The sequence below is a fragment of the Podarcis melisellensis genome (assembly GCF_964234715.1).
Source record: "Podarcis melisellensis genome assembly, chromosome: 1".
Lineage (NCBI taxonomy): Eukaryota > Metazoa > Chordata > Lepidosauria > Squamata > Lacertidae > Podarcis > Podarcis melisellensis.
This window is the reverse complement of record NC_138528.1, coordinates 33632346-33659372: the sequence shown is the minus strand read 5'-3', so window position 1 is coordinate 33659372 and position 27027 is coordinate 33632346. Positions and strand designations below refer to the sequence as shown.

At 39.6% G+C, this 27027-nt stretch overlaps 1 protein-coding gene across 8 annotated transcripts in view; it reads right to left on the bottom strand.

Annotated features, from left to right (window-relative positions):
* The window catches only part of BAZ1A (bromodomain adjacent to zinc finger domain 1A), a 43057-nt gene that overhangs the window by 11232 nt on the left and 4798 nt on the right, over positions 1 to 27027 (bottom strand). For 5 of the 8 annotated variants that reach the window (XM_081888818.1, XM_081888812.1, XM_081888815.1 and 2 more), the window contains 19 exons: positions 25891 to 26169; positions 23534 to 23677; positions 22992 to 23093; positions 21594 to 21681; positions 20646 to 20780; positions 20099 to 20201; positions 19226 to 19380; positions 17713 to 17808; positions 16328 to 16466; positions 15602 to 15748; positions 12294 to 12389; positions 11944 to 12168; positions 10949 to 11114; positions 8513 to 8623; positions 7850 to 7974; positions 6487 to 7092; positions 4421 to 4584; positions 2441 to 2595; positions 594 to 742 (listed from right to left, as the gene is read on the bottom strand). In XM_081888818.1, coding sequence (XP_081744944.1) covers positions 594 to 742; positions 2441 to 2595; positions 4421 to 4584; positions 6487 to 7092; positions 7850 to 7974; positions 8513 to 8623; positions 10949 to 11114; positions 11944 to 12168; positions 12294 to 12389; positions 15602 to 15748; positions 16328 to 16466; positions 17713 to 17808; positions 19226 to 19380; positions 20099 to 20201; positions 20646 to 20780; positions 21594 to 21681; positions 22992 to 23093; positions 23534 to 23677; positions 25891 to 26169 — 3185 coding nt within the window. Of the gene's footprint in view, positions 1 to 593; positions 743 to 2440; positions 2596 to 4420; positions 4585 to 6486; positions 7093 to 7849; positions 7975 to 8512; positions 8624 to 10948; positions 11115 to 11943; positions 12169 to 12293; positions 12390 to 15601; positions 15749 to 16327; positions 16467 to 17712; positions 17809 to 19225; positions 19381 to 20098; positions 20202 to 20645; positions 20781 to 21593; positions 21682 to 22991; positions 23094 to 23533; positions 23678 to 25890; positions 26170 to 27027 lie in introns of those variants that run through there. The other 3 variants (XM_081888816.1, XM_081888817.1, XM_081888819.1) reach the window with 2 other exon arrangements.

The following is a 27027-nucleotide window of genomic DNA, read 5'->3' as shown; positions in this document are numbered from 1 at the left end:
CTGCCACTGCGGAGGGTCGAAGCAGCCTCCCATCGGTGAAGGAGGAACCCCCGTCACTGACGCCCTGCAGGTGCCGTGTTTGGCTCTGCCTCCGGTTCCTCCTGACGTCCTGACATTGTACACGGGACAGCAATGTCACATGTGGCATCACATGCATGACATTAACCCTCGCAATCTGGCACCTCTGCTTACCATCATTCATCATTTGCCAAGTGGATCACATTTCCCCCAACATTTATGATCACAGTGAATGAAAGAAGTGAATCTTGTGTTCAGGTGTGGCCCAACACCCACACAATCCGTTCATCCCACTTTTGTGGCGGATTGATTTCAAATATGTTCCAGGCCACCTTACTCCAGATTGGCAATTCTAGAGCATTTTCATCACCATTCTTATTTTGAGTTTACTTGCCCTTCACCACCATAAGGTCCCAGGTGAGTTGCAGCAATTTAAAACACAACACAGTTTAAAGCGATTTTGCATTTGTTAAAACTTGTTCAGTACAGTAACTGGCAATTTGTTGACACATTCTTTGGACATGGACTATTCTTTTGTTCATAAGCAGCACAGGGCTCTAGAAGTAGGTACGTACCAAGTGGAGCTTTGAGGAATTTACGTTCAATGCCTTGCTGTATTTGAAGCAGTGCTGATGCCAAGTAATGGACAACATTATTCACGGGCTGCGGAGTGCTTGTATTAGTTGAAGCGGTGCTTCTAGGTTCAGGTTTTAATACAATCAATCTAAATTAAAGTTTAAAATTCATCAGTTTTAAACTACATATACTTTTTACATTGGTGGTGTGAGCAGAACAAGAATGTACAAACATGCATTCTGTGGACTTCATTGAAATAAATAAGCATTTGTTCCACAAGTAACCAAGTATACAAATCAAGTTTAAGTAGTGTATATGCAGAATAATATAACCATGAAGTCTCTCTTGGCACTTTCATTAATACATATATAAATATTTATATTAATCTAATCACTAAGAGCGATTTCCATGGACGCTGTGCACAGTGTATTAGTAACTTCTATGTAGGCCTCATCCAAAGAAATGAAACAAACTTTGGAAGTAGTGTTTTCCAGGAGCTATGCTTTCTGCTCCAAGTAAGATCTCAAAACAACATTACCTCAAACACACTCTTGTGTGTTACAAAATCCCTAACAGGGCCACTTCACACAATCTCTTACACAATCATTTCTGTATAGCAATTGTGTATAGCCAGCATATACCCAGTAATGTGTGATTAGCACACTTATTTTCGCACATGTATTAGCCACAAAAATAAGCACTAATCACAGCCCTTAAGTACATGAAGCAAAAAAGACCTACATAGTTGATTCACCTGACACAGAGTATTTATTTATCTTACGTGAAACTGGCCTCAGCCGCGCAAGTCTAATATGCCATCAATGGTGTTAAACATAACTTTAAACTAACAAAGAGCACAATTCTCAGGTCAGTTAAATCAGTTATGGAAAAACCTCACACAGGTGTCATCTCAAGAAACAGAATACAGTGGTACCTTGGTTTACAACAGTCCTGTCTATGAACTATTCGGTTTACGATCTCCGCAAAACCGGAAGTACTGTTACGGTTTGCAAACTTTACCTCGGTTTACGAATGGAAGCTGAACGGTGGGAGGCCTCATTAGGGAAAGTGTGCCTTGGTTTAAGAACGGACTTCCAGAACAGATTAAGTTCGTAAACCGAGGTACCACTGTATTGGAAAGAAATAAGGGCTACAATATAGGTGCTTTGCGGATTTATAAACTCCAAAACAAAAAGAAAAATTCAACAATAGAAAATAAAATTAGTTTAGAAATCTTATAATCCAAATACACTGATATATTTGAGTCGCGTAGATCAAACACAAAATTTTAGTAATGAAATAATGCAGCCATTATTTCACAATGAAACACCTATACTATTTTATTGCTTCACGGAACTGAAAATAGGAATGCTGTCTCTTGACATCATAATTGGTAATAATCAATAAGGTGTCATTTGTTCAGCAATTTCCAGAGAAAGCCAAACATCAAATATACTTAACATGATTACAGCATCACTACTAGGGCTGTGCCAATTTTTTGTCCTCAGGCGTTTTCAAAACAAAGCCATGCTTTTGAGGGAGAGTGCCTAGCTTGCCATTTTCTGCTGGAAAACAAAGTGTTGTCTTACACAAAACAAACCAGAAAAAATATAGTTTATGGATGTTGTTTGATACAATAGCTCAGGAGTGGGGAACCATGTCCCAGATCCTTAGAAGAATTGGCCTTGCTAAAAATACCACAATGCAGGGAAATGCTTTTAGTTAAGAACCACCCCCCTCAAAAATTTCATTCTTCACTGGATAAAGTGGAGCAAAAGAATGAAAAGCAAACTGCCCATCCCATATTTAATTTTAAATAGCACAACTAAAAGGTTGCTGGTATTACCTGTCTCTTGCAATACCTCTTGCTTGATTATCTACTTCCATCTCTTCTACGTCATCAGTCACAGTTTTCATTATACCATTTTCTTTGTTTTCATCATTTAGTAACTCATATTGCCCACTTTCTAAGGCTGTCCTCCACATTTGCCTGTCTGCTACCTATAAAGCATAATACATTTATTGAAAGGCTTAACACAAATATAAAGACGATTTTTAAAGTTGCATTTGCAAGCAAATGGAAAATTATTAATTATTAGAGCTGTTAGTCACTTGTTACCCAAAGGTCTCCAAGTGATTTATAACACATTTAAAAACATAAATATACATACATTATACCATTAAAAATTAAAAAATAATGTCCGTAACAGCCACAGAGAACTTGACAGCACACTGAGGAAAAAAAAGAAGTTTTTACTTGGCACCAAAAAGATTTCAAGAATGGTACTAAGTGGACCTCACTGTGGAAGAGCATTCCACAGACAGAAAAGCACAACTGAAAAGACCCACACCCTTGCCACCACCCTCCAAGCTACCCTCAGAGGGGGGACCTGGAGAAGGGGCTCTGAAGAAGTTCCAAGAGTCTGTGAAGGTTCGTATTGGAATTGGTGTTCCAAAAGATCCTGAATCATAAACAGCTTCCTAAGTGAAAATCAGCACTTTGAATGTGGCTTGAAAGCATACAGGCAGCTAACTGCAGATGTATCAGATTTAGTGTACTATGAACTGTTTGCCTGGAACCAGTCAACAGCTGGGCAGCTGGATTCTGCACTAACTGAAGCTTCAGAACTGTTTTCAAAGGCAGCCCCACATAAAGCACATTGCATCAGTCCAACCCTGAGATTACAAGAGCATAGATTACTGTAGCCAAGTTATCCTGTCCAGATAAAGTTTAGCTGCCAGTCTAAGCTGATGGAAATTGCTCCACACCACAGAGGCCACCTGTGCCTCAAGTGACAGCAATGGATCTAGGAGAATCATCAAACTACAAACTCACTTCCTTCGGAGGGAGTGTGACCCCATATAGAGCAGGTTGCACACTATTCAGCTGGTAAGAGGAATCACCCACCAGCAGCATTTCAATCTTGTTTGGATAAAGCTTCAGTTTTGGCGCTCTTCCAGTCCATTATCCAAATTAACTCACTTTCTAAATTGATTCACTTAACAAGTAAAAATCACAAGTATCCACTGTTAACAACACTAAATGTGTCCTGAGTATACAGCGAACCAAACAAACAAACAAAAACCAGACACAGGAACACAGGCCTGAATCACACTGATATAGCAGAAATGCAAAATAAATAAATAAAATGCAGAAATGCTACTGCCTCAAGTGAAAGGCAGGAAAGTAACGGGGGTTGCTTCAAGGAAATGGAGCTGGAAAAGTTTATTGTGAGGCGACTTCATTCCTGGCTTCAAGCACTGGGAGAGCTAACCCCACTTTTCAGTACAGTGGTACCTCGGGTTACATTTGCTTCAGGTTACAGACTCCGCTAACCCAGAAATAGTAGCTCGGGTTAAGAACTTTGCTTCAGGATGAGAACAGAAATCATGCTCCAGCGGCGCGCCAGCAGCAGGAAGCCCCATTAGGTAAAGTGGTGCTTCAGGTTAAGAACAGTTTCAGGTTAAGAACGGACCTCCGGAACGAATTAAGTACTTATCCCGAGGTACCACTGTATAACATCACAGGAGAACAAGAAAGAACCAGCACTCCCTGTCTCTCTCCATCGCACAGGGTGACGAAGACAGTTTACATACCAAAATCAGGCCAAAACCCAGATTTATATGGATCTAGAAAATTTGCCTCCTCCAATAATATCTGGACCCGGCTGGCAACCACTATCAAGAACCTTGCCCAAAAGGGGACATTTGCTATTGGTTTAAAATTATTAAGATCTTCTGGATTGAGGGAAAGGTATTATGTCCACAGAGGTCAAGCAGGTTTTAAGGCACAATATTCATCATAAAAACACAAATAGTAAAATACCTTAATACAGCCCAAAGTTCCTTGATAGATTCTGTCTTCAATATCCAAAAGAAAGTCTCTGAGTCTCAATTCAAGCTGCTTTTCTGCAGACATCGGAGCTGCATCATATGTATTCTGTGTTTTCCCACGTACTGGATACAACTTGCTTTCATTTTGAGGTTTCTCTGTAAAAGCAACCAATACCTTAAGTAGCAGTTTCCAAATGAACATTAAAATACAAGAAGTTACAGCTCCTTCAAACCAAGACCAAAAGCATGCCACCTAAACACATTGTCTAAGAGCAGTATAGACAGGTGAGTATCACCAAAGCCAATTAGTTTTTTCTCCCAAAACAAAAAATTCACATCAGCTCAAATGACCACAAATAAGGAAAGTGTAAAACCCAAGACAGCTTCAAATTAGAAGGCTGTTATTTGGAATGCAGTGGTAAATTGCTATTGCAGGGGGGCGGGGAACCTCTGGCCTGCAGGGTGGTCCAATATGTCCCATGAATCCCATTTCCCTCAAACCACACCTACCTGTCAATCAACTGACTGCACTTGTGATGTCAGTTAAAGGGTGAGAGGGTGGAATTCAATCCTGCACTGAGGGCACTTGTTCCTAGCAGAAAACAAGTACCCACAGGTTGATGAGAGAAGCCACCTACCTCATTTGGCCAGCAAGGTCAATTCTTCTAAGGATCTGGGACATGGTTCCCCACTTGTGTGCTATTGTATCAAACAACATCCATAAACTACAGTGGTACCTCAGGTTAAGAACTTACCGTATTTTTCGTTCTATAGGATGCACCTTGTTTTAGAGGGGGAGAACAAGAAAAAAAATCCCCCCCCTCTGCTCAGCGCCCCTTCAGCAAAGCGGCAGGAAAAACGGAGCCCCTTCCATTTCTCCTCCCGCTTGGCTGAAGGGGTGCTGCGCAGCTCTCCCTCTCTGCTGAAGCCAGGAGAGTCTTGCTCTCCCGCCTTCAGCAAAAGGAACCTGAAGCCTGCGGAGAGCAGCAGGAAGTGGTGCTGCGCTTTGCAGGCTTCAGGCGGCTATCCTTGAAGCCTGGAGAGCGAGAGGGGTCGGTGCGCACCGACCCCTCTCACTCTGCAGGCTTCAGCGAAAGCAATGTGAAGCCTCCAGAGCACTCCCTCTGTGCTTTGGAGGCTTCGTGTTGCTATCGCTGAAGCCAAGGAGCCTGCATTCGCTCCATAGGACTCACACACATTTCCCCTTAATTTCTGGAGGGGGGGGGGAGTGCGTCCTATAGAGCGAAAAATACGGTAATTCGTTCTGGAGGTCTGTTCTTAACCTGAAGCACCACTTTAGCTAATGGGGCCTCTTGCTGCTGCCACTGCGCCACCACTGCATGATTTCTGTTCTCATCCTGAAGCAAAGTTCTTAACCCGAGATACTATTTCTGGGTTAGTCTGTAACCTGAAGCATATGTAACCCAAGGTCCCACTGTATATTTTTTCTGGTTTGTTTTGTGTAAGACAACACTTTGTTTTCCAGCAGAAAATGGCAAGCTAGGCTATGGCTTTGAATATTACATTAAGCCATAGTTTACACTACTTGGTTTTAATGTGAATGAGCAGGTGCACACTGCTTTTTCTGTGGTGACTCCCTGTTTGTGGAATGTTCTCCCCAGAAAGGCTCACCTGGCACCTTCATTGCATATCTTTAGGCATCAGGCAAAACTGTTTCTCTTTAATCAGGCCTTTGGTTCTGGCTGCTTAACATTCTATGTCTTAACATTTAAATGTGTTTGTGGGAGCAGGGATTATTGGTTTGTTTTCATTCTCGTTCTTGTTTTTAATTATGTATTTTGTGTTCGCATTTTGTACTGTGAATAGGACTGGGTGATATCAGCTTTTCAACATCACTATCACCAGCCAAACATTGTGATATAGTGACACATCGTGACGTTGAAAAGTTGAGGGAGGAGCAAGCTGCATTGGCCCTGCGAGGCACTGGGGTGAAACCGGTACCCAGGACAGGAAGGAAGGAAGGAAGGAAGCAGTGGAGAAGGTAAGGCGCAGGCAAGCCCCACCCACGATATACTCAAGAAAATCCAGAATATTTACCTGAAATATGGAATTTTTCTACAGGAAAACAGTCCAGTTGTTTAGATATTCTGTTTTTCTCCTGCAAAAGAATTTCCTTTAAGGCACTTTCCCTGTATCCTCTGGAATTGAGAGCTGCTAGAAGTTGGTTCAGTTGTTCCTGAGAACTGTAAAAGCACCACCGGTTTGGCTTATGTATTGGCAACGACACCTGTACAGTAGCACCAGTATGGAAATCTTGGTGACTGTTAGAGGTAGATTCTGTCTTCAAAGACTCTGAAGTTTTAGTAGCAGTCTGAGATTTATCTGCAATGTGACTCTGTACATTATTTTGAAATGAAGATGGCCGAGGCAACAACATATCTTCTGTAAGACCAGAATAGTCTTCTTCCACAAATAATCCTGGAACAGATGGGAAAACCCAGTAGCGTCGGTATAGGCGGTCCCGGCCCAAAGGAGAGATATTTGTACAGGCTGTGGCTTTCTGAATCTTTTCTGTAAGTTCCCTTTCTTTTGCTTGCTGTTCCTGTTTCAAAGCTTCTTCCTCCTCTGGAGTGAGTGGCTCACGTTTTTCACCAGTTGTCTCTATTTGCCTTGCCAGATCTTTAAAGCCATTCTGTCTTCTTCCTGAAAGAGCAAGCAAAAATGTTTTATTTCTTTATTTAATACATTACCTGGCCACTCTCTGACCAAAGTGACACAACTATACATAGCACAGGTAGCTTAGAGTAGCATAAGCAGGCGTTTGCCCAAACAAATAACACAAGAAAATTTCAAGCAGGTAGCAAGATATCGTAACTTCTAAATTTTTCTTCTGCTCTTTTTGTACCATCAATCAACTAATGTCTTTATAGGCCCAATGTGTGGCTCCATTCACAATTTTTATATGGAAATTCTGTCTTCTGCATGTTTCTGAATTAATTTCTTACATTTGCATCCCACCTCGCCTTCAAGGAGCTCAAGGCAGTGTACATGGCTCTTCTTCCTTCCTCTTTTATTTTCACAACAACCCTGGGAGATAAGTTACACCCAAGAGCACCTAGTGAACATCATGGTTAAGTGGGTCTCCTCAATTCTAGTCCATCACTCTAACCACTACTCTACTGTGCTGGCTCATAAAACGAGGGGAAAGGTTTTGTACCTTAGATACAAGCATTAGAAACCCATGATGGAAAAGAGTAATGAATGAGGCAGCCTTAAGTATCAAACTAGATCGATGGAATTATAAATGCATAAAAAATAATAATGAAGCTCTATCTAACAGGATGATGCAGGTAGTGAAGTTAACTCTACTCTTGCCTTCCATTAAAAACCCTAGAAGCAAGAACGTACAGCAATAGAAAATCAATACACAGCAATGAAAATGCACTAGAAATGAACTTACCTCCTCTTCTCTTTTTGTTTGGCACAATGTCATCTTCCTCATCTGTCATAGCGTCTAAGTCTTGCTCCTTAGATTCAGTTTCTTTGCTCTCTGTGCTTGTATCAAGCTCTTCCCGCTCCTCCTCACTGATACAATAGACATACCAAAAAGTATAAAGCCCTTCAAGTTCAAAGAGGTATAGGGAATTGCACATGCATAGCATATTGTAACACACCATAGAACACAGTCTGCACAATTGCACTGTGCGCCACATTAAAAAACCCCCACACAGAATAAAGTTACTCCCACAAGCAGAGAACTCCCAAGTTTCGAAATGTCCACACTGTCACGTTTACTGGAGATGAAAACAGATCTGGCTGGGCTGGCTTTTGATAGGTCACATTTGATTTTCCAAAGTGTTTTATAATAAAAATCAAAGTGCATGCATGTGTATTGAACTCTTCTACTATGTTATCCCACCTATAGTATAAAATTTGATATATATTTAACTGTTTTATCTTCCTGTGATCATATTACGTAAATATAATAACCAGAAAGCAAGATAATCTAAGAAGCTTTTATTGTTGATGGAAATATTTAAATTGAAACTGTGTACACTAACCCCAGCATGTGAAATTAAGCACTATCCTAATTATATATGTAAATATTAACAACTGATCATACCCAATTGATACGTCAATTGCAGGATTTTTCTGCTCTTCTTTCAGTTTCTCCTGCTTCTCTTTCATCTTTAGTTCTTGTTCTTTTAGTCTTTCTTCTTTTTTCTTGCGGATTCTGATGTTATACAGTGCAATACACACAGATGGTTAGTTGGAGCATATAGGGTAATCAACCATTTCCTCTAATTACATCACTCTACTGAAAAGAACAGAGACCCAACATGCAGGAGATCCTTATGTGCATCTTGATGCACAGAAATCTCTGGATGAAGGCCATGGTACGTAATAAATATCACCAAAATAAATAGTACTAAAAGCTTGTTGTTCAACAGATGAGCATGTTTTGCACTTGAAAGGTCTGAGGTTCCTTCCCTGGAATTAACAAGCAGGGATGGGAAAGAACTCCATCTGAAACATTGAAGAGCTGCTGCCGGTCAGTATAAGGTACCTTTCCCCAAAGAAACACCTGTGGATGCCATGGCATGCTCAGATATCTTTCATTGTGTCCACACAAGGCTGTCCTCTTTTTTATAGCACACTATCAGGATCATGGGGAAATCAGGAAGCCCAAGGGGAGGAGAGAGCACACAGGACAATTATTTCACTACTTTTTTGCTGAGCAGAGAAGCAGGAAGTAATTACTGCAGTTACCAGTAAAGCTTTGACGAGTGGGGACTTCTCCTACACCAGGGGTAGGCAACCTAAGGCCCATGGGCCGGATGCGACCCAATCGCCTTCTCAATCCGGCCCACGGATGGTCTGGGAATCAGAGTGTTTTTACATGAGTAGAATGTGTCCTTTTATTTAAAATGCATCTCTGGGTTATTTGTGGGGCATAGGAATTCGTTCATCTTTTTTCTTCAAAATATAGTCTAGCCCCCCACATGGTCTGAGGGACAGTGGACTGGCCTATGGCCGAAAAAGGTTGCTGATCCCTGCCCTACACCAACGCTAGACTTAGAGTGGCCCTTTCCTGCTCTTCCATCCATGACTGAGCTTCCCCCACCTTTCACCATTTTATGTATTCTCTTTCTCTGTAGATTTTCTTCCTTCCTGCTTTGTATGTTTTTTTTACCCCGCCCCGCCCATCTTTGTTTGGGGGTTTCTCTCTCCCCCACTCCACTGCATGTGTGTGTGATCAGTGTGTGCAGTACACACACACACACGGAAATAAAACAAGAAGAGCAGACGGATACTCCCAATGTTTTGTAACTGCTCATGTTCCCTACAGCAGTGGTCATTTTCACAATACTCTTAATACAATTCCAAATGTGCTCATGGGCTCAAAACAGTTGGGAAGTCATGATGATGTAAGACCAGAGGTGGGAAGTTTTTTTCAGACAAGGGGACAAATTCCAAAGGGCCCTGATTGACAGGGCCAGAGCCCCAAGTGGGCACAGCAATTAATGTAAATGCTATATTTGTGCAAGTAGTCTAGTTGTTACAAACACCCTTTTCTGCCCTCCTTCCAGTAAAGCAAAATGTATTATCAGAGTTCAAGCAGTCATTCCAACGAGGCAAAAACACTTAAAAGAGTTTGCAAAAAGGGGCCAGTTAAGGGCTGTCGTTGCCTTTTTATATTCCCCAAGCTGGTGATTCATCCCCTCTACAATCTGTGGCCCTTCAGATATTGTTTGATTCCAGCTACCATGAGCCTCAGCCAACACAACTAATGGTCAGGGATGCTGGGAGTTTTACTTCAGCAACATCTGGAGGGCTATAGGTTCTCCACCCAGTGGAAGCTATATTGAGCCAGCTGGTCTGGCTTGGTATAAAGGCAGTTTTCAGTTCCAAAGAGCAACCTCCTAATTTAGAACTAAATTTTTATATTGAAAATATGTAAGATACCTTGTAAAAAAATATTTGAAATAAGATTAATCAAATACACCATAAATGTGTTTACTTTTCTAAATTGGATTATGACAGACAAACAGGTTTTACTACTATATTTCTAGTAAAGGTAAGGGGACCCCTGACCATTAGGTCTAGTCGAGGCCGGCTCTGGGGTTGTGGTGCTCATCTCGCTTTATTGGCCGAGGGAGCCGGCGTACAGTTTCCGGGTCATGTGGCCAGCATGACTAAGCCACTTCTGGTGAACCAGAGCAGCACACGGAAACGCCGTTTACCTTCCCGCCAGAGCGGTACCTATTTATCTACTTGCACTTCATGCTTTCAAACTGCTTGATTGGCCGGAGCAGGGACCAAGCAACGGGAGCTCACCCCGTTGCGGGGATTCGAACCGCCGACCTTCTGATTCGCAAGCCCTAGGCTCTGTGGTTTAACCCACAGCGCCACCCACGCCTCATATTTCTAGTAGGCTCTTTCAATTCCTAAAATTGAATATTTCTAGTAGGCTCTTTCAATTTTAGAAGCCACGCTTCTGGAAAAGCCCCCGTTTAGCTTTATCATGCTCATATTTGGGCATCTGTGTTCTTGTCACCTTTCTGCTGCAGCTTCTCTTTCTTTCCGGTGCTGTTCTGCTTTTAACTCTCTGAATTCTTGTTTTGCCTGTCGTAATACATCAACAGAGTCCTCAATGAAGTCTCGAGTAGAAACAAGAGTCAAAAGCTTCCCACAGAGGGCATGAAGAATCTTCATCTTCTCCCCTAATAAAATGAATATAGATTGATGCTTCGTTACAGAAGTCACAGAATAATCCTGTGAACTGGTCAGTAAAGCTTCATCAATAAAGTAACGTATCTATTTTTAATCTGTCAGTGACCTTTGGGCTCATTAATCCATAGAAATTGACAAGATGTAAACCTAGTACAAGGAGGGTTGTGCCATTTCAGAGTTTAGCCACCTTGTTTTATGGCATAGTTTATCAATAGAATCTTCAACATGTTTAACTGTGTGTACAGTATATGAACTTCTTGCAAGCTATTTTTCAGTCTAATATAAACCTGATCCAAAGAAGCAATCAACTGTTCCCATGCACCAAGGAGCTTCTGTTTTTCTGACTATGAACCCACCCAGCTTGTGCCATACAGCAAAACACTTTTGAAACAAAGCAATTTGTTATATATAATGGAGAAACTGCTGTTCAAACACAAAAGAGCAAGTAAAAATACCCAACATTCATATAGCTCAATTGATAATGGCTAATGATTCTTAGAAAAACAGACATAAGCTCAGGTAGAAAATTAAACAGACTTCCACAAGATACGTAGTGCAATCCATTGCAAAAGTAAGCCCGCTGCCTTCAATGGAACTTACTCTCAGGTAAACCTATATAGGATTGCAGCCTAAATCACCTACCTAGCCCCAATCTTTATTATCATTATTATTTAATTAAATTTGTATAACTTCTAGGGCTAAAAGGTATTAGCTGTTACGCTTCAAGAGACAAAATATGATTTTTCTTGACATTGTGCTAGTAAACCATTCTTGAAAACCTCTGCCATATAACTTGACATATTAATTTGGCTCTATTACCCGATGACAGATCATACACGGAAGTACACGAGAGTTTCTTCAACAACCCAGGATTACTCAGTCTTAGCTCCATGCAAGCATCATCTGTAGCATCAAATCCTCCTCGCTTCTGGTAACGATATTTAGCATTGGCTGATGTTACATCTGCACCTGATGCTAGGATATGAAGTCTGAGAATCTCAGAAAGAGTGCAGCTGTCAAGATCCAAGTTTTTCAAATTGCAACCTACAGTTAACAACAGAATGAGTGTTAGACTATTTGGCTACTAAGAGTATTTAGCAAACAATGTGAATTATACTTTTTTTTGTAAAATAGTGCAAAACGTAACAAAAAGTGAAACCCACACATACCCTGATGTAACTGGGGCCATGCAGCTGCCAAAGTTGCAACTGCAGATAGTGCAGATTTTGTGGGGTCTGCATCTTCATCCAAAGCCTCTGTTAAATCTTTAAGGAAATAAAGACTTTATTCTAGTGAAAATTAACACTTGCATTTCGGAGGCGAAGCAAGCAAGTCTTTTCTAAGCAATGCGGAAACAGCATATAAACTTGATATTTTTGTAAGTTGCCGTGCAACAAACATATGCATACTACCTAAAAGCAGAGTAAGCATGCAGCACTCCCTAAAAGCTTCTTGCATTGCACACAAATTGACCGCAAGAGCACAAGCACACACATGCAAAGAAAGATAAACCCATGAAATGCTCTTGTAAAAAAGGTTTACTGCAAGAAATCAAATAGCATCTTATTACTACATTCTTATAATTACTTCATTATGATTATGCCTACAGAAATGAATTATGGATGCCAGCAGCCTGTCTGTGCAGCCAGTCAGGGCTGATTTACCACATTACACATGAGATTCCATATTCTACACAGTTGATCAGTGAAGCACATCAATAAGCCAGGTTCAGAAGTTTATATACAGCGGTATCAGGGTTATCCAAGACAGAAGTTTCTACATATCACCAAAGATAGGCTAATAAGTATTATTCTTTAAGGGTAGGAAACAGCAAGACGAAATACTCTTCTTTAGAAAGCAAATTCCTTATTCCTGAAGTTATTTCTTTTTCCTTTTTTTTACAGACTGAGGTCCTCTCACATCCCAATTCAGGATCACTAGAGAGAACTACCAACCTCCACAAAACAGAACTGCGCTATCCTATACTGGACATACAGTAAGCCTCCATTCACAAAAGTTAATATATTTTCTCTTTAACAGCTTCTGCCAAGTTATATGTGTGAATGCAGCCCAACCAAAATATGGAGAGCCATAACACAGAACTATGGGCATGTCTACCCAACAATTGTGAGTTTGTTTAGAATGCCTCAGTCAAAGCTATGAATGATTCAAAACAAAAACTTGACTTTACAATTAAGCAAAGGAGTACTGCATCTAGAATCTTGCAGTGGGAAGTTTTCAATTTAAGTGAGCCAAAGTTTAACATAATATATGCATGAGAGAAAGGCAATCAGACACACACTAGCAATACCAATAGGTGCTCGGAACAGTCTACGTACGACTAAATTACTCCAAACAGCAATCTCATATTCAACAATGACTACTGATTGAGTATGGAAGTGAGAGCTGGACCATCAAGAAGGCTGATCACTGAAGAATAGATGCTTTTGAATTATGGTGCTGGAGGAGACTCTTGAGAGTCCCATGGACTGCAAGAAGATCAAACGTATCCATTCTTAAGGAAATCAGTCCTGAATGCTCACTGGAAGGACAGATCATGAAGCTGAGGCTCCAATACTTTGGCCACCTCATGAGAAGAGAAGATTCCCTGGAAAAGACCCTGATGTTGGGAAAGATAGAGGGCACAAGGAGAAGGGGACGACAGAGGACGAGATGGTTGGACAGTGTTCTCGAAGCTACAAACATGAGTCTGACCAAACTGCAGGAGGCAGTGGAAGACAGGAGTGCCTGGCGTGCTCTGGTCCATGGGGTCACAAAGAGTCGGACACGACTAAACGACTAAACAACAACAACATTGATTGAGTGTGGAAAAAGCACAATTCCCCACTGCAACTGATTTGCCAGAAAGAAGTCATTTGGATTTCCTCTCAACAGAATAATGACTAAATCTTCCTTGCACAAAGGAAGAATCACATGCAGCTTTGCTTTCTTCCAAAAAACCCTATTTCTCTGAATGGTGTGTGAGAGCAAACAGAATTTTCAGATTGATGCACTTGACTCTACAAAGCACACGTCAACTGTATATATTTCTTTTCTAAATATATTTCTTTTATGCAGGATACCACAACTGTTATTGTACTGGTTCCAGAGAAGAGATGTAAAAGTACTCAATTTGGGGCAGGTGTGGGGAAATTTTGGTCCTTCAGATGTTGCTGAACTACAATTTCCATCAGCACCACCATGCATAGCCAATGACCAGTGAGGATGGGTGTTATATAGTTCAGCAACATCTGGAGGGCAGAAGGTTCCCCACACCCATGTTAAGGGAATACAAACACTTAATCTAGAGAAAATGCCTTTACCAGACAAATTCTTATAAAAAATGGGAGAGCAGTGGGGGATCCCATCAATATTCTAGTCCTCAGGGTTAAAAACAAAACAAAACATGAATGTTGGAGCAAAGGTTTCACAGTCAGACCAGTAGCTCATCTAGTTCTGTCTTGTCTCCACTGATTTGCATAAACACTCCCAAGTTTCAGGGAAGTTTTTCCCAGCCCTTCCTGAAGATGCCAGGGATTGAATCTGGAGCCTTCCATGAGCAGAGTGGATTTTCTGCAACTGAGATATGCCCCTTTTCTGTTTGCTCTTTTATTACTTTATTCGGATGTGACTGCTGTGTGTGGTAACAATATCACTATAAATCAACAAACAAGCTATCTGTTATGTGGTTTCTCTTCTCTTACAAGTATGCAACAAATAAAAATAAACCACAACCTGAGCTACAGCACACCTTGGAAAGAGTATTCAAAGTCTGCAAATGCTGCAATAGATCTAAAAGTGTGTCCTTTGGAAAATAATTACCTTAGCTAATAAGTGTGCTATTACAAATCTGGTCCAGGTGTTCCAGTGTGTAGATGACAATACTACTGTCACTGAAGAAATGAATAGTAAAGCTATGCACTGTTATGATGCCTGATTATTATTTAGCTGACATAACAAGAAGTCTTACAGCACTATTTAAAAAGCAACAAATTTATCATGGCAAACTTTCATCCAATGAGTAGACTATATAGTCCATAAAAGCTTTACAACAATTTTTTAAAAACTTTTTAGTTTTTGCACAAGAGACCAACACAGTTGAAAGTTGAAAGTTATTGTAGCTTACACTGCTGGTGAGAAAGAAGTATCTTCTGATCTTCAGCAAAGATTCTGAAGAATTTTTTTAATGAAAGGGATGTGTTAAGTTTTCAGACTTCTTGAAAACCCGCCAATGTGAAATTCTTGCTATGTCTAATAATGGGAAAGCTTGCCTTTAACAAAAAAAAATTAAAAGAGCACCTGTAGTACACACCAGAATCAACCCTGCAGCTAGCAACTGACAAACTTTTGTTTTTCTATAGCAATCATGCGCACCGATATGGAGCAATGTTAACTGAAACATTCCCATGCATGCAAATTAGTATGCGTGCCTATTAGTATGCAAGCTTTGCATTAAGAAGCACAGTTGAAGTCTGACCTTTGGTCTCAGCATCAGCTATTTGGTCTTTGGCCACTTCTTCTTCTTCTTCAGCCATGGCTTGAAAAATGGCCGTCAAGAAGAAAAACAGCAATTCACATAGTGGACCTTCACTGTCATTTCCAACAAGAGCCTCCTCTAAAACCTCTGTAAATAAGATAGAGTGGATTTGTTCAAACTGCTACAAATATAGTACACAGTGAAAAAACTGAAAGCTGTTCCTATGTTATGTGATTGTCAAAATATTAATCAAGTCAATAAACAGGATATTTTCCAAATAGGTCAACTAGAGAAACAATTGCTGTGATCCAGCAATTTATTCCACGCTCAAGTGCATAGAAAGGCAGGTGGACCATCTCTTCATTTGTTTCAAAGAAAGGGCAAAGTTCATTTTGCAGAATTCCACAGGGCAACATGTACACTTGAAATGAATGGGCATATTTGGTGACATGCATGCATCTGAGCACATATAGTTGCCCAGATCAGGATGATTGCTGACAAGCAGTATATAAGAAATAAAGAGCACAGTGAATAAAATACATTAAAACTAATGTCAACTGGAGGCACCTAAGCCAACCTAAATCCACAGATGTACTCCCAATATTGCAGCATTCATGCATTCTGGGAAGGAAAACTGTTTCTTTCTTCCCCCGCAAAACAAAATCTGTAGACAGGATGTTTGCAAAATCTGCTACTCATGTTTCCTTTGCCTAAAGATTCACTTGCCTAAAGTCACTCCATCAGGAAACTCATCTTGAAGATCAAAGAGTTCACCAAAAGCATGGAGAAACTCCAAGACCATGACAGCATCACCAAAGATCTCAGGAGGTAGTCTGGTTTTCACTGGAGTTGGAACTGGAAGTTCCTGTGATACAAAGTAAATATTTATTGTATGTTTCAGTTATACATATGCGGTGAATAATCAACAACATAAATCACAACAGATTTGGCTCATGTTTATTATGTTGAACAGATATATTTTTGATAGCCAAAAAGATTACAATGACTACCCAGAGTGAGTGTCGGTGTTAGAATACAGGCAGAAAAACAGAGCAGAAAGAAGGTGGCAGTAGAAGAAGAAAAGCGGTGACTACATGTAGTGCAATGTCTTGTGCTGGTCCTGCCAAACTGAGAAGAAGTAATTCTCCTCCCATTAATTTCAATGGAAGGGAGAAATAATAGCTGCCACTTGGTGCATGTCAGCCTCAACACAGGATATGGTGCAACTCAATACCATCTACAGCACACCATTACCAGCATATAAACCCTACAGAAGGGAAACAGCCGGGTGGGAAAGGCAACTGTGGGTGCCAGAAAACATCCCACACAATTAAGCAAGGAATGACGGGATCACACACTGCAAAATTAACTACTGTGACGGTCTCCCCATATCTGAAGCAATAGCTCATAGTATTTTTACTTTTTGTATGTTTTAAAGTATTGTAAATTTTCTTGATTTTCTTTTTGTAAACTGCTTTGAGGTTGCCGGGTTTTGTTTTTTAAATCAAGTGATGTATAAATATTAATAAATAGAAAACAGGCAGACATTGCATGTCCCAAGTGCCTCCATCACTCTGTGGCCTCTGCTTTGGCGCTCCACATGACAGCTGGCAGATGTGGGCTGTGTTCTGCTGCCCTGATTAAAGCTCATATGCCCTCTGTGCCCCATAGTAGGCAATGGTCTCCTGTTCTTGCTATTTCCCAGGGATGGGATGGTAGCATGTTTAGGGCTATGACTGCAGGACTCAATCACAATGGCACACTTAATGCAAGTAGAGGATTGCTTTGCAAGTTACAAAACTTATAACTTAAATTATTATCTATTAAATATAAAAAGTTCTGACTTATAACTTAAATTATTATCTATTAAACTTATAACTTAAATTATTATCTATTAAATATAAAAAGTTCTGAAACCGCACAACCATCATTTTAAGTCCTTTTCCCCCACAAGGGGAGAATGTATGTGATAATCATATAGTTTGAAAAACAATGCATAAATAAACACACAAATATTTCTGGATTGTGGAGTCTGTCTGTCTGTCTGTCTGTCTGTCTGTCTCTCTCTCTCTCTCTCTCTCTCTCTCTCTCTCTCTCTGAAGTTCCATTACCTTAAGATCATCACATTCCATGTCTTCTCTACGCTTACTCCATTGTTTTAGGTGTTCCAGGTATTTCCTTTTCTGTTCGCGAAGCTTTTCTCTTTCCTGCAATTACACAGAAAATGACTACCAAAATAGTTAAAAACAGCTGTATTTAGATTATGCATTGGAGTAATAAAATACAAGATAATGTCAATCCATGTACTTTTATTGGAAATCTTGTAGGAAGTTAGGTTTATAATTTAATCTAAGCAACAGTTATAATTTACTGATTACTGGTATTGCATAATTTTCTTTAACTGTTGCTCTGGATGCTTATGGAATTTACTACTTTAATTAAGAGAATAAATAACATAATTAGGATATTGACTGTTTCACATATGTATACATGATTTTATTTATTTACATATCTTGGTAATGACAATAAAGGATTTTTTTTTCAAAAGAAAAGTTATTACATTTATTTCCCACCTTTCCTTCAAAGAGCTCAAGGGGGTATACATAAGATTTTTCCTCCCATTCTGCAGCCCCCTCAACAAACCTGTTGTAGGTTAGTTAAATAGAAAATGACTGGCCCCAAGTCACCCACTTCATGGCTAATGCATGATTTGAACCCTTGTCTCCTAAGTTTCCTTTATTACTTTAGAAAAAACCATCAAATATTATGAATAAAAGTCCTATTTCAAACAGTATGAAAATAGCTTGTATTTGATTAGACACAGGTAACCTAATTTTGGTAAAGTCTCAACAGAACACTACACACATTAAGAAAGGATTGCAACAATGTCCTGAAAATTAAACCTTGTAACTGAGATCGCAATTTAGAATTTTAACTCACACTATCCAGGGGGCTTGGACAGTGATGAAAAGCTCCATGTAGGAAACTATTTACGATTTTGCAGACACATTCTCCTTCACCATGCAGGTCAGTTGTTCTGCTTGGCCTTTGGCTTGGAGCCAATTTGATTCCCTCCCTCTCTTTCTTTTTTCTTTTCCTTCTCCTCCTGCGATGAGGCTACATTTTAATATTCCATTATTTTAATGTTGTATTTTATTTTTGTTTTTAAGTTGTAATCATTCATCTTGTTTTTTATTATTGCTTGTAAGCCGCTCTGAGCCCGGCCTTGGCTGGGGAGGGCGGGGTATAATTAAAAAATTATTATTATTATTATTACTCTCCTTTGTACTGTGATTCATATTCTTAAATACAGTTGTTTCTTGGAGGTTGAACGGAGTCCGCTCAACTTCCAAAATGTTTGGAAACCAAAGTGCGGCTTCTGATTGGCTGCAGGAAGGTCCTGCAGCCAATCGGAAGCTCCATTGGATGTTCGGCTTCCAAAAATAGTTCGCAAACAGGAACAGCCATTTCCGGGTTTGCGGCATTCGGGAGCCAAAACATTTGAGAACTAAGCTGTTTGAAAACCAAGGTACGACTGTACTGGGAACCCCTAAATGTAGCTATATATTTTAAACTATTAGTGCCATTTCTAACTATTAGGAACCCAGGTGGGGAGTACCTGACCTTTTCTTTTTCTATTTTGAGTCGCTCTCTCTCTTCTTTCTTCTTCAGCCTTTCTCCTTCCACAATCTTCTTAAGTTCTTCCTTCCTTTTTTCCTTATCTTCTCTTTCTTTCTTCTTGGATTCTATAGCAGTTGTCTTTTCTCTTTTCAATTTTTCTTTTTCAAAAAGTGGACAGGAGAACTAGAGTTGTATTATTCTTTTTAAATAAATTATTTATATAAACCACACTTCAAGTTAATCAAATCTGGCCACCTGTGGGTGATGCTGTTACGTTCAAGGAAACAGCCCCAAACAGACATGCTATGACTACAATCCCAATCACAATTATTGGGAAGTAATTATAATTCTGGATGTAAGTGTATGTCAGAGGGATTTATTTCCAAGCTAATATGATGCCTGGTGTGCTCTGGTCCATGGGGTCACAAAGAGTCGGACATGACTAAACGACTAAACAACAACAATATGATGTGTTATGATTATATCCCACCTTTCAGGTAAAAACATAGTGTTCAATTCAGCTAGCACATAAATAAAAGACAGTAGTAATACAATAATGGGGGGGGGAATAGTAAAGAGGAAAATCAGCAACTAGTTAAAACATGTATCATGGCATAAAATTACATAGACTAAAAAGAAAAAGAAAGCAGTCATAAGAGTGAAGGGGCTAAATGAACCTGTGGCAAAAAGAGTTCCACAACTGAGGCACAGCTTCAGAAAAGGCCCTCTATCGAGAAAGGACTGCAACAGCTTCTTTCTTTGAAGGATAATACACTAAAAACTACAGCACTAGTTCTACAGAATCAACAAAAGCCAGCCCATTATGCATGTTTTTCATCTAAAAAAAGCTTACTCATTGCATGAGCTTGTACTTACCCATGGCCCTCATATCGTCTTTTTCTTTTTGGAGTCTTGCCCTTTCTTTTGCTGCACTGCTTGCATTTCTAGGACTAAGCTGCTCTTTTGCAACAAAATCCTCCTGAAGACAAAAGGAGAAACTCATGAAAGGGCAATACCTGAAAAACTGAAATCTTTTAACAGCTTGGTGGAACATATCGCCAAGTTAAAAGGTATATGATGAATGAATAAAACCAGAAATGTGTTTTATTTTGTGGCAATATAAAGTTTTGACTACTGTCATTCCAAATGTAAACACCAGTTTAATCCAGCCTCACTGTATATGAGAGGCCAGATTTTTAAGTCCCACCTGTGCCCATGGACTTTCAGGGCCTTGGTATATAAATTATTATCTCTCAGAGTATTATATGGTCAACTGTGGAACAATTTTGACTTACCTAAGACAACTAATGGGAAATATGAAAAACACAGATAGCAAGGTACTTTGCAGTTTTGAATTGCTGTAGGATGCAATCCACTGCTGTTTCTTGTTGAAAAGCAGATTAACAAGCACTGCATTACTTACATGATCATCAGATGCCATCTTTGGAGGTCTCCTTCGCCGTCTCTTTGAAGGACTGAAGACAAAAGTGGGTGGATCATCAGGAAAGAGGTAGGAAAAATTCTGTTCTGCTATCTTGTATTTTGCAACTGATATTGCCTTGTAGAGAAAGATGGGGAAAGATTGTTGAGAAGGCTGCCTGCTCTTGCATGTACACACTGGCTAACAAGCTACTGTTTTAGAAAGAGACACCATGAGCCATTATTTCCTAATCAACACCACAGGAATGAGGTATCTGTAGTAAACGGAACACTCTTTAGTAAGCATCACTGAAATAAATTAATCATGAGTGAATTTGGGGTGGAGAACTATCTTCTTTTTCTGTGTCCTTTTAACACAAATGCAACATTGCAATGAAAAATACACCACCATTGTCTCAAATCAGATTCCAATTTATACGAAACCATAGTAGCATTGCACAATAGTTGGAAAACAAGTTTGGGCGAATATATAAAAGAAGTACTTGCAACTACCACTAGAGACTTTTTTTAAAATGAGTTTTTCTCATGTCTGAAGTATAGTGCCTGAACACCTTGAGGCTGATTCATATAAAAACAGCTTGGGCTCATGCACTCCTAGTGTGCTCTCATGCCCTACTGACAACAAGCTATCGTTTACCTAAAACCTGGGCCAGACAAGGACAGTATAGTACATTATATGTAGGTCTGATGACAGTCAAACCATAGTTTACTATTTCATGAAAACTGTAATTATATACTTATTTGATTTTAAAAAATCAAGGTGGTTGAAGAATAGCTAAAAACAAACAATAAAGCAATAATTAATGGTAGCATCAAACTACACAAACACACACGATAACACAACAACTAAACTGGGTATCAAACTAATTTCACTGCCCATAATGTGATCAAAGTACAGTCTTGCTTCAACTTGTTTAATTATTTTGATTACCTTAATTTTAACAATGCCATCATACGATTCACAGTGTTGCTTCAAAAAGAGCTTCAGTCTGTCACGAGAAAATAGATGTTTCCTCCGGCTATAGTAGGCCAAAAAGAAAAGGAACATGCATCAATATCAAAGATGATTCCCAACTGAACTGGCACACTAAAATAGTTCCTAAATTTAGTTTTCAAGAGGAAACTATTCTATCAAGTATTTTTTTCAGGAACTCCTGTTCCTGGCAATTCAAATTAAGTAATATAAATACCAAATCATTCCTGAAATAGAGTCAAGATTAACCAAGTGCTCTTACAGTACTATAATCCAGAGATTGCCAACCCAGCATCTGCAGGCGCCAGGTTTGTGGTCCTTGTGTATTTTTTTATTTTTGGTGGGGTGAATGGGAATGTTTTGGAGGGAGGTTTTTCTTTTGTTTTGAATGGCAGACATTACGTTCTGGCCCCCTGCGAGCATAAGTGAAATCTGCATAAATGGGGGGCACCCTGCTGCGCCTCCAGCTCTTGAGGAGACCTTCCCTGGAGTTCAAAGGGGATGTCCTCTTCAGGCTCTAGGGAGGAACTCCTTGTGAGTCAGAGGCTTGAGGCTAATCAGCTGACCCCACACACCAGCTGAGCAGCCTCAACTAGCCTCCATTGGGAAAGCCTAGCAGCAGCATGTCAGATGTTAGCCAGGAGGCTGAAGAGGCTCAGCAAATACATCTCTCCTCTCATAGACCATCCATCTCTCTCTTTCACACACACACACATGCATACCTATCTCCCACTCTTTCATCCCAAGGTTTTGATCATCTACAGGCATCCCCCCCATCTGCTCAGTTCAGTTCACATGTGACTGCATGTATGCACAGCCCTGGAAACCCGGAAGTGGGGGGAGAGACCTGAAGAGCATCAGCAAAGCCCTTCTGCTCCTCCAGCTTGCGAGGAGACCCTCCCTGGAGCCTGAAGGGTTCGGTGAGGGTCTCCTTGCGAGCTGGAGTTGCAGCGGGGTTGTGCTGTGTGTAAGAGGTGTGTGTTTATATGTGTTGGCCTATGAGAGGTGCACTTTGGCAAAGGGAGAGGAAGAGATGTATGTGTGCCTGTGGTCTGTATGTGTACGGTGAGTGTGTACGCGTGCAGGGAGAGTAAGTTCAAGGATTACAACCTAGACTTTGGTTTAGGGTTGGTTTTGGGTCTTTGTGCATTTAACAGCTGTGTAGCTGGCCAACACTGAACAGGTTAAGCCTTTTCCACTATGAAAATACAATTATGAGAAAAGGCTCACCCATTCACATTCTGCCTGTCAGACATTTTAGTATGTGTGTAGCCACTGGTTTATTTTTGAGCTATCCACTCAACATTGCTCCTCATATGCATATAGGGCAGCAGGACCATAGCCTTCAATGCTTACCATATCTGAGATGCTTTCACTGTAACAGATTCATACAATTGTTTCTTAATAGGCTTCACTTTGTACTTGAACAAGGAGGGTTCAGTTATGGCTTTTTCCTTCCTAAAAACAAATATCAATTAATTTCCTCTCTCTGAACAGAAACATTTCTAAATGTGCACCATTTCAATGAATTAACTCCTTCAAACTACAAGAAATTAATTATGTAGTTAAATGTAATTAAAATGTACAAAACATAATCTCATATAAAGAGTTTGAATATAATTAGTATTTTTAAAACCAAATGGTTGCCCCTAAACAACAGGAAAAATATTTAATTGTATTAATTTTCACACAGACACAGCATTCCAGGCTTATATGCTGACCTGCTCCTTCAAATGCACATAACTCAGGTGACCTCTCAGATTATGGAATGTTGTAATTCCATTCCACTATAGGCAAAATGGCTGCATAGAGGTTTTACATTAAGCAACTATTCTAATCCAGTTTTTGTAACCTTTTAAAACTATCCATATTTTCCAAATATAAAACTAATCTTTTACCCATTTTGTGCAGAACTGGTATCCAAGTCTGAATCATCACTATCACTAATTACGATTGTGACTCCATCGGAATTGTTAACGTGGCCATTAGCCATTCCATTTTGATGCACTGGTGCTTTAACTTCCACAATCTTACACTGCAGTCTGAAACAAAGCAAACATAAGAACATACCATTTTTTTAGTGCAAAAAGATTTACTGAAAAATATACCTAAAAGTAGTTTGCAATCCAATATCATTTTATACTAACAGACAGATAAAAAGTGGGAAGAATGTTTCAAGAGCAGAGTCAAATGTAAAGTATGCGCTCATTCCTTCTAATCCTTGGATAGTCTGTGAACTTAAAATCAGCTTTACTTTATCTATGTTCTTATCACATATCCATGTAGTTCCATAATTTATTATGGGATGCAAACAAAGGTCTTCATGGGAAGAAAATCAGTCACTAGTGATATTCTGCAAATGCATAAATGCTAGTGTAAGTTTGTGTGGTGCTATAATAGGTGGGTATTACAGCCGTTCTCATGCCTTTTGTAAGCCCCTGAAAAGGCAAAAGTCTTAATTTGTTTTCACTTTCCTTATGCAAAGACTATTTGCATGAAGCAAGACTATCTGCATGAAGAACAGTACTCTGAAATGAAAACCAATGCAAGAGTAGGGAGAATTTCCACATATGAGTCTTCAGCACATTGCAAGTATGAGAGTACATTTGCTATATACAGTAATACATTTACCCTATTGACAATGTCCTATTACAGCAGTCATATGAAATTATCTGTTTTGGTTTTCAGCATTAATCACAAAGCCTCTTGTTTTATCCAGATAAGAAAACATCTTAAAATGAATGTCTGTTGTGTTACTGAGAAACTAGATATTAAACACAAGAAAGTGGGAAAATAAAAGGTTCTATGTTGTCTGTGTATCTACACTAGCAAAAAAGATTATCCTTTATTACAGTTGATGACCCAAATAAACAAGGATAACATGACTGTTGTCTAATCTCGTCTTAATAATGGCCCGTTTGCTTCCTGACACATTGTAAGCCTCCATTTTTTGTGAGCATGTCACCTAATGAAGACAACCATTAAATTGTTCAATGCAAAAGGAAAATATGCAATTAACACCTCTTGTCGTAGATGTTACACTTACATACGTATTGCTATTGCTGAAAAGTACAGGACAGGCCTTGCCAATTGTATAATAGACCAGACTACGTTTAGCATATTAGGGTTCATTGCATTAAAACAGCTGTGTTTGTTAGTTCAGTTGATTCAGTTCAGCTGCATTCTGTGTAGACTAGCACAAGGACATAGGGGATGGGAGGTAAGATGACAGAAAGGGATGAGAGAAGACAACCTATTAGCTTAGGAGGAGTGGGGAGAATGTGCCAGCAATAGCTTAGCTTCGACCCATATTATAACGAGCCATAAGCCAAGAACAAACCTTGGTGAGCGCTTGAAGACAGAACTTCCATGTTTCAAGGATTAATTTTTTGTTTCATCCAGCATAATTCACAAGTTGATTCCAGTTTGAAATTAATCAGTTGTATACCTGAAGTTCCTGATATCCTTCGAATGGCTAGAAGATCAGGGACAAGGTATGGGCTCCTTCTACTCTCCCTTTCCTCATGTGTGAATTTCTCCTTCCCAATTATGGTTTCATTTAGCCATGGGGTAGCTTTATAGCTGAATAGCCCCAGTTATCACTAAAACCATGTTTGCTTTCTTAATTATATTTTGAAATTAATATTTGAAGTGGGTTTCCAGATTATTTTTAAAAGGAAATTAAGTTAGTGCTGATGCAGACATAATGTTTGGGACACAGAGGGGAGGAGGGAGTTCAAATCTGTTATATATTCCAATAACAATTATTTAAACATGGTGAGCATCTCATGCATCTGCATTGAGGCCATTGGTTTTTAAATGATTGAAAACACAGCAAAATAAAGCATTCATTATCATGCAGGCAAAACAAAAAAAATTTTCCTTCCAGTAGCACCTTAAAGACCAACTAAGTTAGTTCTTGGTATGAGCTTTTGTGTGCATGCACACTTCTTCAGATACACTGCAGGCAGTGTGCTTTTTAATTAGATTTATACCCCACCCATTCTATACATAAAGAATAATGCTTTGTATCTCAGAAACCCTTAATCTGTCAGTCAAAATCTTCCAGATAAGGAAAAAAGGAACTGGGTTGAAGAATCTGATCTAGCTACAAATTTAACCACAGATTCTAGCTGTGTGACCAGCCAAAGCTACTTAAAATAAAGCTGTTCACAAGATAACCCTAGATTTTGTTTTCTTTTTACAAGAGCCATAAATATATATCTCAAAACTGGCAAATATAAGAAATACTTACCTTTCGCCATTATTCCTAAGTACTGCAACAATTTCACCAACAAAATAACGGTCCTTGACATAAGCAAAGATGTCATCACAAACTTCATGAAGTCGTGAGCGCTGAGTGAGGGTAGCTAAGTATAGAACTGGAACAATAAGTGGCTCTGGAAAGTTCTGGAGATTTTGTAGGGCTTTCTTTTCTGATTCTAGTGCTTCTTGATAGGTGAGTCCAGGTTTACCGGTAACAGCACAACTCCACACAAGGCTATTACACAGAATGGTTCGTTCAAAAAAGTCACTGCAACAGAGAAAGTTAAAATAACTGAATATGTCAAATACATTTTTAAGTATAGGTAACCCCCACTTTGCACGGGGGTTGCATTCCAGGTCATCACACGTTCTGTGAAATCACATGTAATTGGAAAAGTCTGCAAACACCCTGCTCTGCCCCGGTCCTGGTTTCAAAACCAGGCCAACAGTGCCTTAAAGCCACTTTCTCTCTCATATATTGGTCTTTGAATAGAATACTGTACCTCATTATGTTTTGGGGAGATATAATCTCATTTGAGTTTAAATAAAATCAAATCCAGACCCAACATGTCTTATGCGGGACACAGATTATTCACTTGCTCAAATGTGAGCTTGATTTGGGAGGCAGCTCTGGAGATATGGGAGTCCACAAGCATTTTTTCTTCATCTGTACTGGTACCATCCTAAGGTTATCAATTTTACTTTGTCTCCTTCTATATCAGTTTCACTCATTTCATTTTCTTTTCAAGGGGAGCACAATCCCATCAGAGACACAGGTAAGTATGACCCGAACCCATTTAGCATGGACCCATGATTGCCATGAAGCAATGAAATACTGAGCCACTTCCAACAGGGAATGTTGAAATTCCCAGCAATATCATCCTGGCTATCTTAAATAAGGAGACTGCTTAACAATGGTAAGGACTATACACCAACAGAATCCCTATCTTGAACACCCACCATAAAAAAAACACATGCTCAAAACTATAATTAAATGAATAATGAAAACTGTAATGTTGAATGAGGCACCTGGGTATGGGAATGGAATCACTATAGCCCACTAGGCCACCTGCTACTGTTTGGAAAAACTGGCAGACAAAAGCTGGGAAAGATTTACATACAGCCA